Here is a 17,945-nt window from a genome sequence, read left to right as displayed (position 1 = left end):
GGGGAGGGGCGGAAGTTACGTAAGCCGAGGGGGCGGGGCGCGCTGGCGCCGGGGGTCTCTTCGCGGCTCGTCGGCTCGGCTCTTCAGGTTTATTCGAAAAGTGTTGCCTGTAGCGCCGCTGTGACCCCCCAACACGTGTCCCCGACTCCTGCCGTTGTGGAGCTTACCGAGGGGTGGAGGGAGGCAGACACTAATCAGGTAATGGTGAAACAGCAGTAAGAGGGGCAGCCCGGGTGGCCCAGCGGGTGAGCGCCGCCTTCGGCCCGGGGCGTGACCCTGGGGACCCCGTTTCGAGTCCCGCGTCGGGCTCCCTGCAGGGAGCCTGCTTCTCCCTCTGCCTGTGTCTCTGCCCCTCTCTGTTTCTCACGAATAAATATCTTTTAAAAAAGAAAAAAGAAGCCCCCCCCGCCCCCCCCCCCCCCCCCCCCCCCCCGGCAGGTGCCTTCTGAGAAGTGGGATGGAAGTGGAAACTCGCCCTTGGTGAAGCCGGGGGAGTGTGCCGGACGGGGCCCAGGCGGCCAGGGCTTAGTGAGGTCCTCAAACTAAGTTGGAGGGATTTTTCGTGACTATCAGCGTTTCTTAGTGGGACTCAGTGGCATTCGGAGCAGGACATTTATGTGTCTGGCTTGCGCCCTCTGGTTCAGTGCAGCTCCCAGCTCGGAACAATCCCCGACGCCTCTACCAGTCCCCCCCCCTCCCCAGCCCTCGGCCCGCCCCGCAGGTACACAGGCCCCTCCAGAATCCGCCGGAGGTGATGGTGGCAGGTGCCGGACAAGTCAGCCTGAAACCGATCCTTCCTAACTGCCCAACTCGCCCGTGGGAAAGCAGAGGCGCAAAATCAATGAGGTATTCCCAGGGCACAAAACTAGTTAAGTGGCCGCACCAGATGTCACTCCAATGCCCAGCTACTCTTTCTACCACACCCGTTTGGAAAAAATCTTCTTTTTTTTTCCGCCTATTTCCAAATGTTTAAAACTGTTCAAAGTTTTTTTTGTTTTTTTTTTTTCTTTTCAGGTTGTTAAGAATCTTAAGAGTAGAGCAGTGTAAGAAGCATCCCAGGTGGCTCTGACTTTGTCTTTACAGCTCAGCTACCAGAGCTGTGTCCCAAAGCAAAACTAGGAAAAGCGTGCAAGAGTCACAACACGTAACAGTTGGGGGGTTTGGGCACCCCTATAACCTCCAGCACCACCTCCCCCCATTCTCTGATATGGAAAATCTTTAATTTTCTCAATCCTGTGTATAGTGCTGTAATAAATAGAGCTGTTCCCTCCCAATCAGATAGAGGCTCTTAGATAAAATCTGAAACTACTCCAGGGATACAGTTGAAGCCATTTCTGTATTGTCCCAAGCTAGTCCATTCTGAGACGAGTAAAGTATCCAAATTCTCAACATAAGCCCTGCTTGCAGAGACCTCAAGAACCTGCTCCAGGGCAGCCCCGGTGGCACAGCGGTTTAGCACTGCCTGCAGCCTGGGGTGTGATCCTGGAGACCCTGGATGGAGTCCCACGTCGGGCTCCCAGCATGGAGCTTGCTACTCCCTCTGCCTGTGTCTCTGCCTCTTGGTGTCTCTCATGAATAAATAAATAATTTTAAAAATTAAAAAAAAAAGAAGAACCTGCTCCACCAGCTATATAGCAGATACTTGAGTAAGACCTTGGAGTCAGGGAGTTGTCTGCTGGCAAGCTCCCCCAAAGCCTCCCTCAACCTAACCCTGAGCCACAGCTGGAGGCCTTTATTAACCCCACGGTAGTGAACCCTCCTGGTCCTGGGCCACTGGTGTCCTCCAGGCAAGGATGCCTTTCTCTCAAGACTCAGAATTTTGCCCCCTACCATCCTCCTCTAGCCCCTTATAAATCTAAATTCAAGCCTCATCTTCCCCCTAAGCCTTTCTACATTATTCCAGCCCCAAATTGCTCTTGCTCTTGAACATAACTATACCTCTTAGAGCTCAAACCTCAGTCTCTGAAGCATATTCTGCTTCTCCAATTGTCTTATGCATGGTGATTTCTTTTTCCTAACAAAACTGTGAAGTCCGGGAATTCTCTCAGGGAGTTAATGTTTGTACTTTTCTGTCTCTTCTAATGTATATTGCAGGTACTAGTTGATGGAATCTCTCTCTCAATTTTTCTCATAGCCTTCCTCTCATGCTCCTCTTAATGTCTCTTTCGTATATACAAATCTTAAGCTTTTTATGTAAGTATCAACCATAGTGATTGTGAATTCTCAGTGGTATGTGATAGAATCTTTTATACAACATAGCTTAGAACTTCAAGATGTCCTAATACAAATCTGAATTTCTAACAGCACCGATGCACAATCTAGTTCTCATCAGTAACCAAGAGGTTTGGCAAGTGAGAAAACATCACCCTAAAACAAAAGCGGGCTATTTGCACTTCAGAACGAAAAGAGGCAAAGTATTCTTTTATAACCATCAAACAAACAAATGAAAGGTAAGTTTAGAACACAGATTTTAACAGCAGTGTCTGGGGAGAAATGATATAAAATGGAGAAATTTAACAAAGAAGGAAACTGTGAATGGCATTGGTTTTAACAGTCTCCAGCCAGAGCCAAATACTAAAGAAATGGAGCCCACAAACCAACAATCCCTAATCTCTGCTAAAGAATTCCAATTGTTGGGCAGCCCCAGTGGCTCAGCGGTTTAGTGCTGCCTTTGGCCCAGGGTGTGATCCTAGGGTCCCGGGATCGAGTCCCACGTCGGGCTCCCTACATGGAGTCTGCTTCTCCCTCTGCCTGTGTCTGTGTCTCTCATGAATAAATAGATGACATCTTTAAATAAATCACTTTTCCAGTGGTACTTGGACTAATCTTCAGAGTATTAATCATCCTCAGTAAACTAATGAATTTGGCTACTAGCAAGAAAAAACGTCAAAATGAAGAATTAAAGGAGAGGACAGTTTCATCATTATGTGAAGTGTTGCCAGGATGACTTAGCCATTCCATTGCCACCACACTGCAAAGAGTGTTGTTTGAATGCAATTTAAAAGGACAAAAACGGGCACCTGGTGGCTCAGTCCATTAAGCATTGGATTCTTGATTTTGGCTCAGGTCATGATCTCAGGGTCCTAAGATCAAGCCCCACATGGAGCTCTGTGCTGGGTGCTGGAGCCTACTTAAAATTCTCTCCTCTCCCTCTCTTCCCCCGTGCCCCATTCATGTGCTCTCTCAAAAAAGGACAAAACAAAAACACCTGGGAAAGATTTCCATTAGTCCTTAGGTAGTTGAAGATAAAAATTACAAATCAATTGTAAAATTAGTAGCACAGATCCTCAGAATCTTCTCCAGGCTGCTCCTCTGTTTTCTCCCACTGGTTTTAGGCCACAAAACTGGCCATGGTATGCGTCAGGTCCACTAGAATGGCAGCAAAATTATTTCCCATCCCACATGTTCTGCTTACTATGTGAATTTAACTCTCCTCCTCTCAAGAAATGGGGTTGGGGATGCCTGGGTGGCTCAGCGGTTGAGCATCTGCCTTCGGCTCAGGGCGTGATCCCACGGTCCCAGGATCGAGTCCCACATCAGGTTCCCTGCATGGAGCCTGCTTCTCTCTCTGCCTAAGTCTCTGCCTGCCTCTCTCTCTGTGTGTCTCTCATGAATAAATAAATAAAATCTTAAAAAAAAAAAAAATGGGGTTGGTCTTCCCTGTCCTTGAATCTGGGCATGCTTATAACTAGAGCAAAAGTGATTTTTTTCAGTCTTCATAGTAAAAGGTGATGCAGCTTCTGCCTAATTTTCTTGGGGTTCTTACTCTTGGAAGTAAGTCAGCCATGCAGAAACCTGAGTTTGTGTGGGGTTTGGTGTTTTGTCAGCCTAAACTGGGGTTTCAGCCAGAAGGCAGTATTAACCACCAGATATGTGAGTGAATAAACCTTTGAATGATTCTAGCTCCTGACTGGAACAGCCTTCCAGGCTCCCAGACTGAGGCCCCAGACATTGTAGAGTAGAGATATACCCACTAGGCTCTTTCTGTATTCCTGACTTATGAAATTCAAGGGCATAATTAAATCATTTTTTTTAAACTTTAAGGTTAAAGGGTGGTTTGTTGAACAGCAGTAATAACAGGAGCATTAATCAAGGTTAATCCCTCCAGCTATGATCTGGATCCCATCTATTTTGCCTCCTTGGAGATCTCATTCATTTGTTCATTCAATAAATAATTACTTCTCGTGCATGAGATGCTGATCTAGGCTTTGGAGATATAATGGTGAATAAGACAAGTCTGCCATGCTGAAACTTACATTCTATTAGATAGTGTACCAAGTGCCACATAGAGAATTAATACAGGTGGAGTGATTAGGAGGCTACCTTGATTGAGGTGATTGAGGTTGGTTTTTCTGAAGAGGTAATTTATAAGCTGAGACCTGAATGATGAGCATTAACCATGGGAAAGTCTGACAGGAAAGCATCCCAAGTAGAGGGAAACATAAATGCTAAGGCTCTAAAAGGAGCAGGAGCTCAGCATGTCTAAATAACAAAAGGTCGGGGCTAGATCTTGCAAAGCTTTGTAGACCAGGATATGGAGTTTGAATTTTACTCCAAGAGAAATGGGAAGCCATCTGTTGTAGGCAGCCTCTAGGCTGGACTCCCAATGGTCCTGCCCTATGGTAATCCCTTCCTGTTAAATGTGGATGGACTTCCTGACTTCTAACAAAGACAACGTGGTAAAAAAAAAAAAAAAAAACAAATGGTGAAAGTGACTGGGTTTCACTTCTAAGGTTAGGTTGTAAAAGATTGGAACACGCATTTCACCAGAGGTGTACAAAGGAAAAAATAAGTACATGAAAGGTGAGCAGTGTTAGTAGCCATTAAGAAAATGCAAATTAAAAATTCAATGAGATAACTACAACACAATTATCAGAATGTCTGAAATTAGAAAGACTGTACCAAGTGTTGGAAAGGATGTGGGACTACTGGGACTTACACTGCTAATGGGAATGTAAAATAACACAACCACTGGGGAAAACAATTTGGCAGTTTCTAAAAACCTACTGCATAACCCTTTGCTAGGTACTTACCCAAGAGAAAGGAAAGCCTGTGTCTTTCTGAAGACCTGTACATAAATGTTGATAGCTTTATTTGTAATAGAAAACTGGAGACCACCTGATGTCCATCGCTAGGTGAATGGATAAACACGTTGTAGTATGTCTGTACAATTGAGTACTATCATACATGCAAAAACCTCAGTGAACCTCAGTTATACTGAGTGAAGCCAGGAAGAGTACATACTGTGCGATTCCATTTATGTAAAATTCTAAAAGATGCAAACTAAGCTTTAGTAACTGAAAGATCAGTGAGTGCCTAATGATGTGGGGTAGCAGGGAGAGGCTGCAGGGAAGGATTATGAAGGGGCAGGAGGAAACTTCCAGGGTGATGGATATGTTCATTACCTTGATTGTAGTGATGGTTATGTGAGTGTATTCATTTGACAAGTCACAACTTCTCCCATGGTACCCTGAAAATAAGTCTGGTGCATGGCATGTCTGCTATACCCCCAGCGAAACTGTTAAAAGTACCCCTCTATCTTCCACTCCCTTCTCTGTGTTCAAGGATAAGCTGTTGGAAAGACTTGTCTGTACTCTTTGACTCCATCTCTTCCACTTTCACCAGTGCCATGATCGCTCTCGTGGTGTCAGACCCAAGGAGCAGGTCTCAGTCTCTCTCCTCCTTGCTGCCTCTGACTTATTGACCACTGTCTCCTAACGGAAATTCCATGTTACCAATCTCTCCAGGATTTTCAGCTCTGGCAGTTTTTGCTCTAGGGCCTGAATTAGAGCCCTAAGGACCTTACCACCCGGATGTCCCAAAGGTTCCTCAGGTTCAGCGTCTCCGAAGCTGAACTTCTGTTCCCTTCCCCTACCCACTCTTCCTTTTTAAAATTCCCTGTTTGATGGCATCATCATCCACTTAGTTTGCCCAAGCCAGAAACTAAGTATTCATTTTTCCTCAACCTAACAGCCTAAATACCTTCTTCTCTGGACACTTCTCCCTCTTTCTACCCCTTTCAGCACCTTGCCACATACCCAGCATTGCCTTAATTGCCTCTGTTCCAAGTCCTTGAGCGAACTGCTGTAACAGCTCCTCAGAGGTCTTCCTATCCTGGCCTATCTTTTCCTTATAACTGCTGTCATAGAACTTTCTTCCTTAGAAAAAAATAATCTACTTTTGCTTCCTTCACTTGGAATACTGATGTAGGAAACACTGATATCAATGTAGCAAAAACCAGAAATGTCCAATTCCCTTGCTTGTTGAGCCTCTCAGCTCACAGAGATTGTCCTACCACCATGTTGGGATCACTGGAGGGTCCACACAGGGAGTGCTGCAGGGGAACACCCAGAAGCATGCCTGTCTCTCTGCCTAGAATTGACGGTGGTGTGTGGTCACTGTGGCAGTGGGTTGTGATGAAAGCATAAATGAAAAATGTAGCCTAACTCCTGTCAGACAGCAGGAACTTGGGCAGCAGAGTGATGGTTAGTGGGAGGTCAGTCCCAAAAGAAAATATAAAGGAGAGGATTGGCAGATATTTGAACCAAGGTCATTGGGAACAGTAGTCACCAAAAAAGAAACCTGTGATGATTAATTTTGTGTGTCAGTTGCCTAGGTCTTGGTGCCCAGATAACTGGACAGATGTTACTCGATGTTTCTATAAAGATGTGTTTTGGCTGAGATTAACATTCAAATCAGTGGACTTTGATTAAAGCAAATTGCCCCCCCATGATGTGTGTGGGCCTCATCCAATCATCGAAGCCTGTAATAAAAAGACTGACACCCCCCCCCTGCCCCCGAGCAAGAAGGAATTCTGCTGGCAGACAGCCTTCAGACCTGGACTGAAGCAGTGGTTTTTCTCCTGTTCTCCAGCCTGCTGCCTACCTGCAGGGTTAGTCACCTGAGCCAGGTGTCTCTCTCTCAGATTCATTTTAAGGAATTGCCTCCCATGATTATCTACACACACACACACACACACACACACACACACACACACACATTCTACTGCATCTGTGTCTCTGAGGAGCCCTGACCGATACAGAGCCCGATAGTGTCAACCTGTTAGGAAAATCAGGGGTCCACCATGACCAGGGAGAGAGGGCTGACGGAGGAGAGGGAGGGCTGGCTTTTGCTCTGCCCCTGCTGTGTGCTGGGCATGTGGAGAAGACATAGGAACCAAGAGTCATAAACAAGTTTGAAGCAAATTCTATTTTCTTCCGTGTTGTTTTTTTTAAGCGTTCATTTGGGAATGGAACCTGCTGAACTTGCAAACAAACCATAGCAGCCGTAGCTAATGAAAAATTAATAAAGAATGCTAAACCTTAGACTCCATTGAACAATAATGGCTGGCATCTGTGTACCATTTACCAAACCTGCCCTTCCAACCCCCCAAACCGCTTTCGTGGATGAGCAGAGTGGCAGAGACTAGCCCTGCTTTATAGAGGGAGACACGAGGGCTAGGACCTCCTGCCACTTGTCCCTCAGCACAGACCTTCCCAAATAACTGGCAGGTTCCTGGCCAGTTGGGAGAGAGAAATAAGGAAACAGGGAAGTGGAACTGAGCCTGAGAAAAGCAGAGTGAAGAAAGGAAAGGAAAGGAACTGGTAAAGAGGGACACAGAACAGAGGAAGGAGCTGTAGGGATAAAGTTTCTCTGCACAGAAACAGAAAGCTTCATCGGAAGCCTTATGCTGAGAAATGCACAGATAAATTTTTCATTTCCCTTCCAGCTCTAAAATTCTGTACTACAAAATGTCACATTTCCCCTCTTTGTATTTTACTGTGCTCCCACTGCAACAAAAGGTTTTCCTCAGCTACCCAGGGGTTTAGGCCGTAAAGTGCATGTACTCCACACTAAAAGTAAATTCTTGCATTAGTTATCCAAACTGTTTGAAATGAGGAACCAAATTTTCAACTCCTATCTCCCTCTTTATCAGCAAATAGTAATTTAAAGCCATTTACCGGGGCTGTGGTTCCCGGGTAACAGACTGTGGCCTATTAAAATTAATCCTGACAGAAGATCCTTGCTGCTTTCTCCAAGCACATTCAGGCCATTGGTTTATGAACAGGATGAACAGACGGCCCATCCCAGAGGGCTTGAGGGAGGAAGCACGTTAAAATGGACGCCTGCATCTTTGTTTGCTCAGCTGCTTAGAAAAACTAAGACTGAGGGAAATGGGATTAATCAAGGGGGCAGTTGCCCATGGAAAAAAAATAGGAAGACTCTGGTGAGAAAATCCCAGCCAAATAAGGTTCAAGTTGAAGGGAAAGAATTCTTTTCTCTTCAGACTTTCACATGGTTGAGTGTTATTTGGTGACACATCTCCCATTTCTGGCCACCACAGTGTTTTATGATCTTTGTGATGGTGTGGGAAGAGGTATTTTAGGGGAAAAATAATTAAATGTCCGATTCCCAAAAATTTCATGTAATTTTACTTTTAATTAACAAATTTAGTGAAGATTATTGGCTAGATATGTGGTTAATTGCAATTAACATCTTTCTGTGATTATTCATATGAACAAACTCATGAATGAGAAGAAAGTGTTCTTGTAAGATCACATGTACCCATCTTGGTACAGACTATATAGCCATTGTAGCTGAAGCCCCTCCTCTCAGTTTAGGAGAAAGAAAATTGTCAGAAGCAAGACAGACTCTTGATTTAAAATATCTTCCCCTCCCCTTAACTTAATTCACTTCCCTTTGACACACTGACTGGAATTCCAGCAATAAGATCACTAGGTTAACAAGGATCTTCCTTTGAGACCATGGATATTTCTAAAAGGGTTGTGGCCTATCAGCCATTTATAAATGAATATGAACTGGTTCCAAATGGCTGTCTGACAAAAGGACTAGCTGAGGCGATAACCTACACTAACAGAGTAGAATTTGATAGGAGGATAAAAGAGGAAATTGAGAGAATTTTTAGCAATCAGGAGAGTAGATCACAAAGTATTAAAACAGACTTTACATAGCAGGAAGACCCAGAGGACCTCCTATCCAGGATTTGGAGAATATGGAGAGCAGGCAAAAGGGGACAATGTCAAAACCAAACTTTGCTTGGAATTGGCTCAGATTCAGTGCTGGAGAGCAGACATCCTATATATACACGTGAACCTTGTCAAAGATCTTTCATAAAACGTGCAGTTGACTGTGTATCAAAAGATGGCTATAAGATTATTTCATTAAAAAATACACTCAGATAAGTATGTTTACGCTTCTCTTGTGCTCAAGGAAAGATGGTTTCTACGTATGTTTATCAGAAAATAGAAACAGTAAGGGAGGTAATTTGCAAAGTCAGGAAAGGGTGAGAGGGTACAATTTCCTTTCAAGTATTAATAGGGGAGGGAGTTCAGAGTCGTACCCATCGTGGAGGGAAAGAAGAACCAGGCCACTGCTACAACGTCAGCACACCATGGGTCTCACTCTTTGGAGTCTGATGCCTATCAGATGCTATGAAATAAAGAAACTGGTGACCGGCAGGAGGATGGAGTTAGAGAAAGCCCACTACCCCTCTCCTGCCCCTGGACCTGGCCAGAATCGAGTGTCTGATCACCTTTAATGTTCTGTCTTGCACGAACAAGAACACAGCTCTGAAAAGTTTCAGCTAGGGGAAGTGGGGGCACAAGGGACGCCCATGGAATGTAGAGTCGAGAGAATTATTAAAAAAAAAAAAAGTGCTTGATTTTTCTTCCTAAAAATTTGGAGAACAGTCAAGCATAGTATACGGGACAATAAAGGTGATCCCGATCAGAGAATTGAAGGGGTGGTTGTCAATCCTCAACTGTTTTTGGGGGGAGAGGGTTTATGTACCACTTACTTTGTGCTTTGTGGCCAATTAATTTCTCTGGGTCTCTGTTTTCTCCTATTTAAAATGAGGTTATTAAACCAGACAAACTCCAAGATGCCTTTCAACGCTTAAATTATATGATTCTGGGATGATTAATGTCATAATACATTCTTTGGCAACATCTGCATCTATTTAAGCTCATAAATGTTGAGAAGAAATATTTGGTATGCAGTAAACCAGGAAGCAGGTAGCTCCCTTTAAATAAATACTCATCCAACATTGATGACGTTTCAGGTTTTATCAACCCTTGCTGTACTCCCATACTTGCCCATATCTTATGGAACTGGGTAATGTCTTCCGTCACCTAGAATTCTTGGGCTTAATTTAATTTTTATATCTAGTGGATGACAGCTCTGAGTAATTTAAGATTGTTTATAAGGTTTAAAAAAACCCTGAAGTTGTCAAAATAGTAGAAGAAAAGCAAACTATAATAAATGATGTGGGAGGAACATCATTTCAGGCAGAAGAGAGAAAAAGGTGCTTTGAAGGAATAAGTATTTTCTTTTTTATCGTGCACAGAAAATAACATTAGATAATATAAACAAAGGGTTGCAAATTGTGGGTCTGTGGCCACATCCAATCTACAAATGGATTTTTTTGGTCAGGACAGAGTTTCTCAAAATCACGAATTTGAGTGACTTGGGCATGTACTTATTTATCATCTGGGTGAACTTTCCTCCAATGAGTCACTCACCCTCGTTATCCTACACCAGACCCTTTCCACCTCTGTGCAGACCCTGGGCACCAGAGCATTTGAGTTTGGGTGTGTCACAAAAGAATAGATGAAAAATTTTGCCCAACATTTTTCTTGTCTGAGATATTACAGTTAATCCCACAGAAACATCTAGGTCACTAATCCAATATATATAACTTGTAAGAAAATGTTCTTTACCTCCAAATCTCAGTTTTCCTAAGGTCTTCTGATTTTAAGAGGCCCCACAAATGGGGCGCCTGGATGATCAGTCAGTTAAGCATCCAACTCTATTTTTGGCTCAGGTCATGATCTCAGGGCCCTGGGATCAAGCCCCACATGGGGCTCTGCGCTTAGTGGAGAATCTGCTGGAGAGTCTCTCCTTTTGTCCCTCCCTCGTACTGTCTCTCCAATAAAATCTTTACAAACAATCTGCACAAATGATTCTCAGATAATTTATAGACTTGATGTCCTGCTAGATTATAAATTTCATTGAGATTACAAGGTTGTTGGGTTTTTTTCCCCCTCTAGAATTAAGTGTAAAAGGTTAATTTTAACTCAAAAAGACTCAGCCTTTTCTGGGAGGAAACCACTTGCCTTGTTTTATAGTCAGACTAATAAGTACTATAGTCAAAGGTTGTAATTCTGTTATTTTGAACATTTCCTAAAGAATTATTTGTAAGTATCTCAAACAATACATAGTCATTTTTTTTACAAAGCTTGATATATAACATTTTTTATCTATTAAAAGTCATTTTAAAAAATCAATTATGAATCTTTATGATCACCATGGAAAAACACCATCTTTACGACTATATTTTCTATTTTCAATTCCATATTGGGAATTTGGGGACAAAAAAAGGTTAACTTGAGACAGCCCTAATTTCCTTCCCCAGCCCCCCAAAAATGTTTAAATAAATTCGTGGGTACTATAAAGATATTTTATTTTAGGGTTGGGCCACAAAGTGACCAGTTAAGTTTTTTCAGGCTGAATGTGTTTTGTTTAGGAGGTGGCAAGTTAAGAGGAAAGGAGAGAATTAAAATATTTGCAAGATGTCATTAATCTCCAGCAAGAACCTAAAGTTGTTTTTTTTTCCCTCTTCATTTCAGAACTAATCCAGCTTTCTGTTATTTGGCTCAGAAAAGTCTTAAATCTGTAACAAGAGAGTAACTTCCTGTTCTCAAGAGTATGGCTGCCAAAGAAAACATTTACAAGAAAAGTCCCAGGGCCAAAAAATTGCCTACTAATTATTTCTTAACCCCCTCCCACCCCTAATTCAGGAAGGTGAATGCTGTAAATGCTATATGTTAAAACTCGAAAGTATGTGTTGAAAAATTAAGAGAAAACCCCTAAGAACTGTTTGCTATTTATTTATATTTTATTGCATTCAAATTACATGAGTTTTATGGCCCTTGGGCACAAATTAATGTTTCTTACAATATTCTGTTCAGAATTCCACAAAGATTATACTATACCTTTATCAAACTACATTATGGAAATTTTTACCTGGTACCTTCCCAACTGAAGAAGGGAGAAGTAGTCCCAACATTCAGGACCTGACCTAGTACTACCAGCTAGACTGTGATGTTGCTCCAAGTTGGCCTGACACTCAGCAGTGAGGTCTTTTTTTTAAAAGATTTATTTATTTATTGGAGAGACTGCAAGTGGGAGGAGGGGCAGGAGGAGAGAAGGAGAGAGAATCTTAAGCAGGTTCCCTGCTGAGCACAGAGCCTGATGACACAAGGCTCCTCCATCCCAGGACCCATGAGATCAAGACCTGAGCTGAAACCAAGAGTCGGATGCTCAATCAGCCTGAGCTACCCATGCACCCCACTCAGTATTGAGGTCTTGGTGTTCTTCTTGGTGATCTCTCTCTTCAGTGCAATGCCAATCAAAGTCCCAGCAGCCTTTGGTAGAAATGGACAGACTATAAAACTCATATGGAAGTGCAAAGGACTTAGAATAGGCAAAACAACTTTGAAAAGAAGCACAGGGATCCCTGGGTGGCACAGCGGTTTGGCGCCTGCCTTTGGCCCAGGGCGGGATCCTGGAGACCCGGGATCGAATCCCACGTCGGGCTCCCGGTGCATGGAGCCTGCTTCTCCCTCTGCCTGTGTCTCTGCCTCTCTCTCTCTCTCTGTGACTATCATAAATTTAAAAAAAAAGAAAAGCACAAAGTCAGAGAGCCTATGCCACATGACTTCAAGCCTTATTAGAATAAGATGGGCAAATAGATCAATATAACAAAGTAGTGAATACAAAAATAGACTGATGCAAATATGACCAATTGATTTTCAACAGTGGTACCAAAGCAGTTTAGTGGAAAATGGGTAGTCTTTTCAATAAATGGTGCTAAAACAATTTATACTCTACACCATGTATTAGTAATCTAATCCTGTTTTAACAGATTACCTCAAAATTTAGCCTCCAGTCTCCCTCTGGTCTTTTTGCCTCTGGACTCTAGAAACACATCTCCAGTCTCCCTTTTGGTCTTTCCCTTCTCTGACAAATTCAAATGAGTTATTCTCAAATTTTCATATGGGGAAAAGGAGACTACAGTTTATTCAATCTCCTGTTAATCCAGCCACAGTCCCACTCACTAGTACTCATTGAGTCTAATAGTCCGTCCAGTAAGAGGATCCTTAGATTTGCAAATATTCATGATGCAACACCTCCTTCCCAGTATTATAGTAATAATGGCAGGTATCAACTGTTTGTCTCTGGTGTGGTGCTGGAAAATTTTTCCATGGTCTCACGTGATCTGCACAGCAAGCCTGTGAAGGGGATGTAATTCCATTTCTAGGCAAAACTGCCAGTGGGAGCGCTAAGCCTGAAGTGGCCTGACCAAACGGGTATTGTGACTTAGTGGCAGACTAGAGACTGACTCCAGGCTTCCCACCTGTGTTCTGGAATCAGGCCCGCGTGGTTTCAGACAGTTTGCATCTCTCTTTGAGTTTCATTTTCCTTGTCCACAAAATAGCAGCACCAGTAATGTCTTCCACACAGAGTGGTTGCAAAGATTTAGTGGATGTATGCTGGACCTAGCTCTATAACTCTTGCTCTGCTAGATTTCCCCAGCCAGGGCTCTTTCTGGAATACTTCCTATTTGTAGATTATTGAGGTTTGGAATGAATCCCCTTGTTTATGGGAAATTACCCCGAAGGAGCTCACTTCATGAGAGAGACAGGAAATGGACGTGATGCTCCGTCATTAGATGTAAGAGGTAAGAGGGTGAGAGGGGGCTTGGGAAAAGTAGCCCTGGGATTCAGAGACAGCAGAGTTCAAGAGGAACCAGACTCACTAGGGATAATTTTTGGGAGGTGAGGGTCTCGAGGGGCACAGACCTGTCTCCCCAGCACATGACCTGTGGCAACTGGCATGTGCTGGTTGAACGGAACAGGGTCTGAGTGTGGCTATCAGGAAGAGTACTGTGGTCTGATGCAGACAGGAAGGAATCCTTGCCATCATACACCCCACCCCACCCCTTGCCCTTAGGGGACCACCCTGGGGCTCCTGGAGCAGGAAGCTAGAGCTAGCATTTGGGGGGGAGGAAGAGGGTTCCCAGGGTGGAGCAGGTCAGGGGTCAGTCTTGGTTGGTACACCCGCTAGTGGGGGAGGGCAGGTCATGCCATACAACTCCAAACACTTCCCAAACGTCCCTCTTTCCTGGCTGGCCCCTGAAATCTGCCCTCTGGGGGCAGGTCCTACCCAGACTCAAACCCATTTCAGTCATGTGGCCTGAATTTTTTCTGTCTTCATGGCTGGCTCTTGCTTCTGACTGAGCAGCAGACCTTCTGTGATTCCAGGATCCTGGGGAAAGCCCACTCACTCACTCTAAGCCCAGGCCTGTTTCCTGTTTGCTGCCCATGTTCTCTCTGGGCCCTGGGGACGCCTACAGGCCTGCAGCTCACACCTGCACCGACCCTGAGCTCAGGTATCCAAAGGCAATATCCTGAAGAACTTTTTTCACTGCCTGTTTGTGGGACAGGTCTGCCTAAAGCAAGCAACTTTATACACTCCTTCATTTCTCATTCCCAGTGTTGGCAAAGGGGTCAGAAACCTCATTCTCATCCTGTTATAAGAATTTAAATGGGTGCAAATTTCCAAGGCCCAGTTGGACCATATATACCAAAAGACTTAAGTCTGTATAATTTTTGATCCGGCCCAGCAATGCTTCTTCTAGGAATTTATCCTGAGAAACTAATTAGGCAAGTATATAAAGACAGCATGTACACAAGATGATTCATCAGAGGATTGCTTAAGAAAAGTAAAGACAACTTCTAAAATTCCAACACGAGTGGAAGGCTGAGTAAATCATAGTAGGTCAATAAAATGGAATCCAGTTAAGTATAAGAAACAATGGCATAGATCTATATATCCATATCTGTATAGAATGACCACAATATAGCAAGTGAGAAGTGGTTACAAAGTATGTAGTAATGAGAATAACACTTAAGTGCCTACTGTGTGCCAGGCACTATTTTAGAACTTCACAGATATTAACTCATTTAATCTTTCCACCAACTGCAGCTAGAAGAGAACTGTCAAGGATCCCATTTAATAGGGGCTGAAAGAGGTTCCATAATTTTCCCAGAGCACACACTAGTGACTGAGCTCAGTCTCCAGAGCCCAGATTCCTAAGTATCACAATTCTGCTTTTTCAACATAGTACCATATGTGTTTTCAAAACAAAACAAAATAAATAGTATGTGTGTGTGTTTTAAGACAGCCAAGAAGGATTGAAATGAAAACATTGATGGCATTATTCTAGGATTTTTTTTTTTTCATAATCTAGGACAAAACCTTGCATACAAAGCTGTTTTTCATTTCGGTAAGATAAAATTACTATGTACTATTGAGTTAATTAGATACATTTCAGGGTTTAGACATACACACACGCTGGTGCTATCTCCCCCCGCCTCACATACACACACCTTGTCTTATGGTTTATAAATGCTTCGATGAACTGTACTGATGGAAAGATCTCTGTGCCCTGACTTTGACATTCCCAAGCTCCATCCTGTTCTCTACCTCTCCTACCTGACCATGGATGAAATACAGAGACAACGTAGGTAGAACAAAATATATGGCATTTATTAAACATATGTGACATAGGTTATAATATCAAAGTAGAGCATGCATGAACAAATTATTTAACAAAAACACCAATTGATACTGAAAACATGAAATGATTATATTTCCACAACATACAAAATTCTTTCAGTTAAAGTGAGAAAGGGAAAAAAAAATCACAGGTGAAATAAATACATAGATTTCAGTAAGCCCCATGAAGGCATAAGGCACAAATTAAACCAAAGGATTAGCACATCAGAATGAGGCACTTGTGCCGGCAGGAGGCCAATCTCCAGCCATGGCTCCCGCAACCCCACACAGATCCTGGGTGCCAAGAGGAGACAGCACCCTTCCTTGGCAGGGTTCGGTCTCCCCAGGTGCTCCTGCACCATGGACAGGCTTCTCGGCACCAGAGAAACACTGCCTCTAATACTTTTATGGGTGAATAAAGCCTTCATGCTGTAACAAATGATCCTGGCGTGAATAACATGAAATTTCAAATTAATGCCCTTTTTCCTCCCAACCGAAGGCTAGTAAACCAGAAAATAAATTGTGAGGGAATTCTCCTGACACAATTTCAGTGTCTACTCAGAAAGCTAATGACGGCCCAGTAGGGCATGGTTGGGTGTTTGAAATATGACCTCGAAACCACTCTCCCCAGCCCTCCCCTTCCACCTCACTTTTCCTTCATGTTTTAGAAGTAGATCAGAACCTCAGCAGGCTCCTTTCTGGCTTAAACACGTATACAGGGAAGCAGCAGCCGTCCTTCCCAGACTTTGAGCTGTGCGGTTCTAGGGCCTTTGCCCATCTGTACAAGGTGTGTGTTTCCAAGGGCCTAAGTCAGGGTTTTCTTCATGGTTAACTCCAGAACTCTTGTGTATGGGGTATAGTTCCTGGAAGGCATCGCAATTTCACGAGTCCTGCCTGTTGGGCTGAGAAGTGAGAAAAGGCAGGTCAGGCAGATGGAACAAACTTCTCCATATTTTTCATGTAAGACAACTCTAGGAAATGGTTTTGCCACTGCTGTGGCCTAAAAATAGAATGCAGTTGAATCTTTCATTTAAATATTATGAGGGTCCTTTATTTTTAGCAACTTTTTCCCCCAAAGGTTTGACAGAGCTGAGCAGAGAGAGAGGCAGAGGGGGAGAGAAAATCTTAAGCACACTCTCCACCAAGAGCATAGCCAGATGCAGGGCTCGATCCCAGGACCCTGAGATCATGACCTGAGCTGAAATCAAGAATCAGATACTTAAACCGACTTGAGCCACCCAGGTGCCCCATTAGCAGCTTTCAAAGGTTGTGCCAAGCATCAATAATTCGGAAACATTTTTAAAAATGTATTTAATTAAGGAACTCATCATTTGGTGGGACAGCTATTTTCGTAACTGTAATACAGTGTGTTAGGTACTATGAGATACATAATGATCTGTGCTGGATATTCTCCATTTGCCGGTTCAGATGACTCTTCCCGGTCTTCACCTCACTCTGCCCTTGGGAAGCTGACCTGAAGGTCAGCATCAATGGGCTCCCTTACCCTTTAGCTTCCAGTTGGTTCTGACCAGTTGGGAACTGGCGGCAGAGGATGAGAGACTAGAAGGACAGAGAGGTCAGGACCTTTGTCCCCTCCCGGCCAGGCTGTGGCTTGGTAGTTGGCCACATTCCTCTTGCAAGGACCACAGCTTACAGCTCTCCCCTTTGTCTGCTCTACCCGCTTCCTCCGCCTGCCTCTTCAGGCCCCGCGGGTAGTAGCTTCACGAGTACTACTGGAAGAAGTACTGCAGAGTACACCACTGTTCTTTGTTTACTTCTCTCAAAGCTGCCCATACCTTCACAAATGGCCCCTTCATCTAAGTCTCTTCAGTCTTCCTGTCCTGTCAGGACCCTGAGCAATATAAGGATTGACCTGTTATGGGCCAACTGAGGCCAGAACGAGGTAGCAGCACTGAGGAGGGCATCTGGAAATCTGCACCGAGAGGGGGAACCTTGAAGGTGCCTAGGCATTCCTCAAGCGGCCAAGGAGGAGACAGGAATTCAAGCAGAAGGGACAGTGTGTGCAAAGGCAGAAAAGGGGGAGCATAAGGGCTCTGGGTATGGAAAGGAGACATGTTCGGTGGGACTGGGGCAAAGGGTTCATGATGGAAAGTGGCAGAGGACGAGGCCTGGTGGAGGGCCCTGTGTGCCCTGCTAAGGAGGTTAGAAGGGGACACAGCCACTAAAGATTTGTAAGGAGGGGCAGGATATGCTCATCTTTTTATTCTAGTAAGATTCCTTGGCACCGCTAAGGGTTGATTAAAGAGGGGTTAGGAGGTAGGTTAGTTAGGAGGCAGGAGGCT

At 43.9% G+C, this 17,945-nt stretch overlaps 1 protein-coding gene and 1 long non-coding RNA gene across 3 annotated transcripts in view; one reads left to right on the top strand and one right to left on the bottom strand.

The window, feature by feature from the left end:
* Positions 1–10: 10 nt before the first annotated feature.
* LOC112675867 (uncharacterized) lies at positions 11–16,173 on the top strand. The gene is made up of 3 exons (XR_003146128.3): positions 11–198; positions 2,305–2,450; positions 11,649–16,173. It is a non-coding gene; the product is annotated as an uncharacterized LOC112675867 (long non-coding RNA).
* The window catches only part of LOC112675864 (myocardial zonula adherens protein), an 88,852-nt gene continuing 86,519 nt past the window's right edge, over positions 15,613–17,945 (bottom strand). For both annotated transcript variants that reach the window (XM_025472666.3, XM_025472667.3), the window contains one exon: positions 15,613–16,544. In XM_025472666.3, coding sequence (XP_025328451.1) covers positions 16,448–16,544 — 97 coding nt within the window. In that variant the 3' untranslated portion in view covers positions 15,613–16,447. The remainder of the gene's footprint in view (positions 16,545–17,945) is intronic.

The sequence above is a fragment of the Canis lupus genome, chromosome 30, assembly GCF_003254725.2.
Source record: "Canis lupus dingo isolate Sandy chromosome 30, ASM325472v2, whole genome shotgun sequence".
NCBI lineage: Eukaryota > Metazoa > Chordata > Mammalia > Carnivora > Canidae > Canis > Canis lupus.
The sequence above is the reverse complement of the archived record's forward strand: the minus strand, read 5'-3'. Positions and strand labels throughout refer to the sequence as shown.